This window comes from Zootoca vivipara, chromosome 6 (genome assembly GCF_963506605.1).
Source record: "Zootoca vivipara chromosome 6, rZooViv1.1, whole genome shotgun sequence".
Taxonomy (NCBI): Eukaryota; Metazoa; Chordata; class Lepidosauria; order Squamata; family Lacertidae; genus Zootoca; species Zootoca vivipara.
In genome coordinates this window covers 4,568,668-4,577,487 of record NC_083281.1, presented here as the reverse complement: position 1 = coordinate 4,577,487, position 8,820 = coordinate 4,568,668, and the positions used below count along the sequence as shown (strand labels likewise).

The 8,820-nt window shown below is 48.0% G+C and overlaps 1 protein-coding gene across 2 annotated transcripts in view; it reads left to right on the top strand.

Annotated features, from left to right (window-relative positions):
* Positions 1 to 8,820, top strand: part of STK11 (serine/threonine kinase 11) — a 67,088-nt gene that overhangs the window by 41,929 nt on the left and 16,339 nt on the right. For both annotated transcript variants that reach the window (XM_035118028.2, XM_060275327.1), the window contains exon 8: positions 4,298 to 4,500. In XM_035118028.2, coding sequence (XP_034973919.1) covers positions 4,298 to 4,500 — 203 coding nt within the window. The remainder of the gene's footprint in view (positions 1 to 4,297; positions 4,501 to 8,820) is intronic.

The window sequence follows — 8,820 nt, the reverse complement described above, 5'->3', positions numbered from 1 at the left end:
TTTTTATACTGTGAGTAGATTGCAGGAGTTGGCCACCCCTGCTCTATATTATGCTTCATGAATGGATTTGCAAGTGCAAATGCAAACTATAAAGATTGCAAAGTACTGTAGGGGGACCATGGGCTAGTATTCTGGTCCAACTGCTTGCGACCTTGGAAATGGCTCTTCACTTCTTTCTGGTCCTCAGTAACTACCCAGGTCACACGGGGCAACGCCCAGGGGGTAGTCTTTGCCACCCACCCCTCCCTCTTTTATTAATACAGAACTTGGGGGGGGGGGTTGTCTGAGACTATCCCCCCAACACACACACAAAATATATCCCAGAAGGAGAGGCATCCAGTTTAGCTTGCACATGCAAACAACATGCGACCACCAGGCCCCCAAAAATAAATTGTTTCTGTGGTTCCATTCCCCCTCTCCATTCCCCAGAAAATGCAGGAGAGAACCTTCCTTTGTTTTCCCTTCACTTCCTCACTCTGAATTACAATCACACCCCCCCCCCACTTTTCCTTCTCATCTTTGCCATAGATGCATATGCAAATGTTTGAATATAATCTCCCAGAGGGGGCTGCAATCAATATCCCCCTGCAGGGTTCAAACCTATTTTTTTACTCCTGTGTTAAGTAGGGCACACGCAGGTGGGGGAAAGAGAAGGGATTTAAAATAGAGCAAAGCACATCTTGACCACCTGTGCTACTAAAATAGAGCAAAGCACATCTTGACCACTAACGTTTGCCGTTCTGTTGCGTCCCAGTCTGCTTTGTGGGAAGCTGCGGTCTGGCTTGAGTCAAACCACTGGCCCAACTGCTATAGGATTGTCCGAGCCAGCTGCCTGGATAACTGTCCAGGGCTTCAGATTGGGAACGTTACCTGGAGATGCCAGGAATGTTACCTGGAGACGCAGGGCTTTTTGGTGCCACCACTGACCTGCACTCTCTCCCCTAAATGTAAAGGAAGGCTCTAGTCCTCATGGTCCGGGATACTGTCATGGACCGGCTGGATGCTGAGGAGTGCTGGAAGGCACCAGCCAGGGAACCCCCAGGGAAAGAAGGCTCAGAGCCTGTATATTGGTGGTGGGACGACGAAGGAGGAGGAGCAGACTGGGGGGAGGAGGTGTCGGGAGCAGACAAGGCGGCAGGCTTTAGTGAGCAGGAAGAGGCTGTGGCAGACAGCAGTCCAGACACAGAAGCAGGAAAGGTCGGGGGTGGGTGGGGGGAGAGGCAGGAGACAGAGATAAGGATGGCCACCGAAGAATCCTGGGAGTCTCGCCTTCCTGCTGCAAACCAGCCCCTCCCTCCTCAGTCTTTGAGAATGCGCAGAGAAAAATGAAAAGAGCAGAAGAGAGATTAGTTGTGCGGTTTGCGACTGCGTGAGGGGAAACCCAGGGGGTGGTGGTGGGGGTGAGGTTTACAGACGTGTGGGAAGGCAAGGACCTTCAGTCCTAATCAACTGCTTCGTAGTGTTGCTGAAACCAATAGGCCGGAGCTGTGCTGTGTTTCCCTTAATAAAGATTAAACTTCACTGGCCTCAAGCATGTTACTGCTGACCTATGCCTGACCTGGCAGATATAGGGCTGATTTAAACAGCAACATAATATGCTGCTTTATACAGTATGGGGTCCATTCAGCTCAGTGCTTTCTGCACTGGCTGGCAGCAGTTCCCTAGGGGTTTCATGCAAGGGGCCTTCCCAGCCCTACCTGGGCTTCAACCTAGCACCTTCTGCATTCAAAGCAGGTGCTCTGTCTCTGCGCTGTGGTCCTTCTGTATAAACTCAGGAAGAGTAAGCATCTGATAACTGCAGCAGAGTAAGCAGCAGATAACTGTCTCCTTTTTTCGTTTGGTTTTAATTGATCTGTTTTGTCTACCGTATATTCCGGCGTATAAGACGACCCCCAACTTTTCCAGTTAAAATATAGAGTTTGGGATATACACGCCGTATAAGAAATACGACCCGGCGCATAAGACGACCCCCGACTTTTGAGAAGATTTTCCTGCGTTAAAAAGTAGTCTTATATGCAGGAATATACTCTTTAATGGCTAAGTTAAAATAACAACAACAACAACACCCCACCCATCTGGTTGGGTTTCCCCAGCCACTCTGGGCGGCTTCCAACAAAATATTAAAAATACAATAAAACATCGAATATTAAAAACTTCCCTAAAGTGTAAACAAACACACACAAATTTACTCGTTGAAGAACCTAAGCAGAGGCTCTTTTCTTTGTTTCCTTTTATTAATAATTTTGAGGATTCAGGGGTTTTTTAATAAATAAATAAAAACCCTACTGTTTTGAGAAGGTGGGGGCAGATGCGTTTTGGTATCCTGTACAAAAATATATTGAATTTTTTAATGTTCTGAGACTCCTTGAGATCTATGGATGAAGGGCGGAAGGCAAATATAATAATAATAATACTGAGGGCCTTCTTGGTAGTGGAGCCTGCCATGTAGAATGCCTTCCCATCAGATGTCAAGGAAATAAACAACTATCTGACTTTTAGACGACATCTGAAGGCAGTCCTGTTTAGGGAAGCTTTTAATGTTTGATGTTATATTGTGTTTTTAATATTCTTTTGGGTAACCGCCCAGATGGGTGAGGTATAAATTTATCGATTTATTGATTTATTGATTATACTAGATGGGAGTGTGTGTTGATGCCATCCTCTCTCCTTCCAAGAAAAGAAATTATTATAATAATAATAAAAATACACAGTCTGGAAATCCCAGCTGGAGCAGACAGGGAGCAAACGTTCAAGCAAATGACAGCAAATGGATTTAAAAGAAAAAGGGGGAGGGGGAGTCTGACGATTATTTTCTAGGAAATCCTTAACTCCCAGATGGCAGCTGCAATCTTGGGAGGCCCGGCATAGCTGTAAAAAAGAATCCGTCTGTTTCCCCTCCCAACACTCGGGTTACCCAGATACTGACCTTGATAGGAGGCAATTGGTGGGGCTGATGTGATTAAGAACTCTGCCCCCCCCCCAATCCCCACTTGGCAGATGGTTTCAAAGCCTTGCAGTGGACGGATGGGTGGAAAAGTAGCCTATCTCCCTGAGAAGAGTTGGAAGGAGAGGGCTAGCACTTGGGGGCATTCCTGGGGTGGCTCAGTCGGTAGAACATGAGATTCTTAATCTCAGGGTCATGGCTTTGAGCCCCAGGTTGGGCGAAAAAATTCTCCTGCATTGTAGGGGGGTGGACTAGATGACCCACGGGATCCCTCCCAGCTCTACAATTCTAAAATGCAGGCCACACCTTTCGCTGGCTGTGCTCCACCCCTTCCTTGAGTGCTCTCGCCTGGCTGGCGCAGGTTCTCGATCTGGAAAAATGTCCTCTCATTAGCTTGGATGGAGAGCTCTTTGTGTGCCCAGGGATAACCTCACGCGGCTTTTAATTTAGCCGCAGAGGCAAGAGTAGCAAATACGGCTCCGCCTGTTTTTAAAGAATTGCCTCTGCCCCACCACCACCACCACTGCCATGTGGGCCTTGGAAGATTGCCCGTAAGGAAATATGCCCCCAACCCACCGTGCTGGAAAAACTTCCCTGCTTAAGAGGAATAGCTCTTAATCTCAGGGTCGTGGGTTCGAGCCCCATGTTGGGCAAAAGGTTCCTCAATTGTAGGGGGTTGGGCTAGATGACCCTCGGGTTCCCTTCCAGCTCTACAATTCTAAGAATCACCCAGAGACCGACCACTAAATCCAGATGGACCCAAGCCTTGTCTCATGGAAGATGGAGCAAGCTTGTTTCCTCCTGCTGTAGAGGGCAGGACCTGGGTCATATCACTGCTCCATTTAGTTCAGCGCTGTCTATGTAAGACAGATGTTGACAGGCTGGAACATGTGCAGAGGACGGCAACCCAGAAGATCAAGGGTCTGGGAACCAAGCCTGATGAAGAGCGGTTGAAGGAGCTGGGTATGTTTAGCTTGGAAAAGAGGAGAATGAGGAGAGATAGGATAGCCATCTTCCACTATCTGAAGGGCTGTTAACGTGGAAGAGAGAACAAGATTGTTTTCTCCTCTTGCTCTGGAGGGTAGGGCTCGAACCCATGGCTTCGAGTTACAAGGAAGGAGATTCCAACTCTTGTCAGAAAGTTCTTCCTGATGTTGATAGCTGTTTGACAGTGGTAGGTGGCGGACTCTCCTTGGAGGTTTTTAAGCAGAGGTTGGGTGGCCGTCTTGAGTTGAGATTCCTGCATTGCAGGGGGTTGGACTGGATGGCCCCTGGGGTCACTCTGTGAGTCGAGGGTTCCTGCCCCCGAAGACCCACCGCCCCCACTTGCTTCCCTCCCCTCTTTTCCTGCAGCTGGTTTCGGAAAAAACACGCGCAGGCCGACCCTCTGGTCCCCATCCCGCCCAGCCCGGAGACAAAGGACCGGTGGCGGAGTATGACGGTGGTGCCTTACCTGGAGGACCTGCATGGCTACAACGAAGAGGAGGACGACGACGACTTGAAAGATGACTACTTGGAGGACGAGATCATCTACACTCAGGACTTCACCGTGCCAGGTAAGGGAGCCGAGAGGCGGCAGGGGGTGGTTGCAGTTGGTCTTGGGGGGCCCAGCCAAGTTTACAGCTTCTGGCAAGGCCGGATTTCGGTTTGATGAGGCCCTAGGCTACTTAAGGTAATGGGGCCCTTTCTATGTCAAGCTGACCTGTGTCAACAACAAATTGTCACTGTTTTTTGTGTGTGTGTGTTGAATGTATGCCATAAGGTAATTTGTGGACCTCATAGGTATCTCAAGCCATTTGCACATGCAGAATGTAGGCACCCTATATATAGAAAGAAGCAAACCAGTGATATTTTAGGGAGCAGGCGGGGCCCATGACTTGCATCCTAGGAGCCTACACAACACAGAACACTGTTACTGGATGTAGGTTTTATTTTATTTGGGTTTTTTTCTTATATTTTGGAAATGTACATCCAGGTGTTTTTTTTCCCTTTACATTTTTTGCCCCCCCCCAAAGTATAGCTTGTTTAGCTTATACATAAATCTGGCACTGGCTTTCGGGGGGGGGGGGCTACAAGCTAAGAAAAAGAGCTGAGTTTGAGTGCTTGGCTATGTTGTTAAGATGGCTTGCTTCATTCTTTACTATGCATATTTTTTACCTGGCGATTTTGTGTTGCGGACCACCCCCAGGATCTACGGATGTTGGGCGGTATACAAATTAAAATAATAGCAATCGTAATATTGTGCAGATCACGGTGGAGTTCATAACCAGGGGAGGGCTTCCCTGCAGATGTGCTGGGGGTGGCCAGGGGAGGAGAAATTACTTGCCTTTGTTGTGTCCCTGAAATCAGCTGGAAGGGGGTGGCCTGAAACCAGCTGCTTGCAGTAATCATACAACTAGCAGCCACAGTCACTATCAAAATTATTCAACCGCCCATTGCAAACCAGGCTTGTTAGAATTTACAGTTTGCAACAAACAAATGAAAGTTGCCTTTTCAGCTGAATTTGGGGAAACGATTTGAAGCATCCGTTGTGTTGAGCTATTTCGACTGCTTTTGTTTGATTTGCTCCTTGCAAGCAGCTGAAATCCGCCAAAATCTACACTTCCGACTTGGGTTGCCATACGTCCGGATTTTCCTGGACATACATGCGATTTCTGCTCTGTTTATGAGGGCCGAATACCGGCTGTGTCTGGGAAATTTTGGACATATGTCAGCCCTAGGTTCAGGAGCCTAATTAAACGTAGAGCCAGGAGGGTTGGTTGAAAATGGTCAAAACGTGTTGCATTCGCAAGAGCAGGGTGGGTCGTGAAAACACCTCTCTGGCGTCTAAGGACGGAGACGAGCATCTTACAGCAAGCCTCAGCCAGGTCTGTCTATCAGTGTTCCTGAAACTTGGGTCTCAGCTATTGTTGGACTACAACTCCCATTGTTCCTGACCACTGGCCCTGCTAGCTAGGGATGATGGGGTTTGTAATCGGATGTAAGGAAACCTGGGATAGCTGTGGATGTGGAGAAATGACTGGAGATATATATGATATAAACATGGTAAAGGGACTTAACAGATTTTTTTATATTTTGGGTTTTTTAATGTTCTGTAGGCCGGGTTGACTCCTGCGGTATTTTATCTCAAAAAGGGTCAACAAAAATACTCTTAAAAACAATAATAATGGGGTGAATTGAACAAGATTTCGGTTGAAACCTCTTGGCAGGTAGGAGCAGCCGGGCGATGGTTGCCTAGTTTCTTAAGAGGGGGAGGTAGGCTCTCCGGGGGGGGGGGTGTGTCTTCAGGTAGAGATTGGGGCTGTTGCATGTGGGGCTTGGCAGAGATGCTTCAGCTCCGAACTCCCCGCCTCGGGCTAGATGACCTCTGAAGGACCCCTCCCAAACCCTGTGGTTCTTTTGTTCCCTCTCCCCCAAGCTCCTTCGCCTCGGTTGACATTTAAGACTGGCTTTTTAAAAAATAGCCGTGTGTTTCACAGCAGGCTAAGCACCCGTCAACGCTAAATCAGCGAGACGTGTTGTGCTTCTCCCCAGAAGGTTATTTTCTGCCCCGTTGAGCATTCTGCCTCTCCTGCCCCAGTTGCTACGCATGGCCAGGATCCTTTGTGAAGGCTATGGGAATGTTGTGGATATTAGGAGAGGATATATTGATTTAATAGTATCCTTCCTAACTCAACGCTAGTGAGTCAGCAGCAGAGTGCATAGCAGGAAGCTAGTTGCTAGATTTGTTTGAATCTCTTTACCTAAGCCCAGTGATGGCCAAACGTGGCCCTCCAGCTGTTTTGGGACTACAACTCCCATCATCCTTAGCTAACAGGACCAGTGGTCAGGGATGATGGGAATTGTAGTCCCAAAACAGCTGGAGGGCCGCGTTTGGCCATCACTGACTTAAGCAATCCAATCTGGTTTAGTCCAGATTGGAGTATATTCCTGGCAAGACCCCTTTTATCCCTCCTAAAAAGAACAAAGACGCAATAGTCTTCTTTTTAAAGTAGTAAGAAGTTTACTCACATTCAGTTCACAGATGGATCCCTGAAGGCAGGCTTTAGCTCAGAGTTACAGGAGAGGGTTTGAGTTCATCCCATATGGGAATGAGCCCACGCCCTGATGGCTGAGAGCCAGCAGACAGCAAAATGCATCAGTATCAGGAGAGCATGCCATCAAGAGGAAGAGGAGGAAGATGGTTGCGTGACCAGCCCCTTTTATATGGAGTCTCCAAGTGTCACGCCCGTCCCCCCCAACCTGGCCACATGCAGTGGGAGGAAGCTCCAGACCAGGTGTGACAGGAAGTCCTCTGGGCTGGAGTAACACCCCTCCTGCTTGTCCACTCTGGGCCAGACAGGAAGTGTTGGGCTTGACCGGTTATGTTACATCCCACAAAGGCCGTTGGGCTGAACCTTGCAAGACGGCCGGTGGGTTCAGCAGTTCACTGCCAGCTTGACCCATGTCACAGGAACACAGGGGGAAGAGGAAGGTGGAACCAGGCCCTGCCATCTCCCCGGCCCCCTCTTCCCCCCACAAAGCTGGTCCACCGGAGCCTATGTTCGCTCTTGGAAGATGTATCGGTGCCAGGGACAGCGGGCAGGTGTTTAAGGGACCTTCCGCAGCCATGAGAGCTGGGAGTCCCCATTGGGGAAGGCTCGGTTCTAAGGTTATGTTGGCCTCATCCTAGCCAGCGGTGTTTTACCCTGGAAAGAAAACTGCATCCACGCAATCGAAATATCAAGAAAAGTTAAAATTAGGTGGGCTTTTACGTTTCTCCACTCCCTGGCACTTTTTCATTCCTCCCCCAACATCTTGGTTCAGGTGTCTGGTGGCTTGAATTTTTGGACGGCCTGGCCCACATATTTTACCTCCATGAGGACTAGGAACGTGCTCTTAATTTAAACACACCCCAGTGGTTTTTCAGAGACCTGGGTTCTTTTCAGTCAGGATTTCTGCGCTCCTGCATTACCCTCCCAACTGTCCTGGTTTTCCAGGGACAGTCCTGGGATGACAGAAGCCAGCCCAGTTTCTGATTTGATCCCGGAATGTCCCGTTTTCCCTCCCCCCCCCCCCGCATCTCGGAGAACAATTAAAAGCGGGGTGTGTGTTTATACTGGAAATAAAATACCTGCACCAAACGAAGGAAACGGTGAAGCTGGCCTACGAAGCCCTTCCTATAATTTTTGAAGGAAAATGTAACTCGTCCAGTTTAAATCCTTTCATTGCAGTGCTCCAGCAGCCAGCAATTATTTTTAGGAAAGGCAGGGAGTGTTTATTCCTTTATTGTACTGCAAGTCTTTACATGTCTACTCACAAGGAAGCCCCATTGTATTCAGTGGAGCTTACTCCCAGGTAACTAGGTAAAGACTGCAATCTGAAGCGTTTTTACTCAGAACTAAGTCCCCTGAGTTCAATAGGATTTACTGTCTGGTATGTTCCTGATCATTCTCTCAGATTCCATTACAGTGGTACCTCGGTTTACGAACTTAATCCGTTCCGGAAATCCGTTCTTAAACCAAAACGGTTCTTAAACCAAGGCACGCTTTCCCTAATGAGGCCTCCCATCGCCGGTGGCCTTCCACCATTCGGCTTCCGTTCTTAGACCGAGGTAAAGTTTGCAAACCGGGACACTACTTCTGGTTTTGCGGAGTTCGTAAACCCAATAGTTCATAAACAGGGCTGTTCTTTAACCAAGGTACCACTGTACTATTATTATTATTATTATTATTATTATTATTATTATTATTACTAATACTACTACTACTGTTTAGGGAAGCTTTTAATTTTTAAGAAATTAGTGTACGGTATTTTAATATTTTTGTTGGAAGCCGCCCAGAGTGGCTGGGGAAACCCAGCCAGATGGGCGGGGTATAAATAAATTATTATTATTA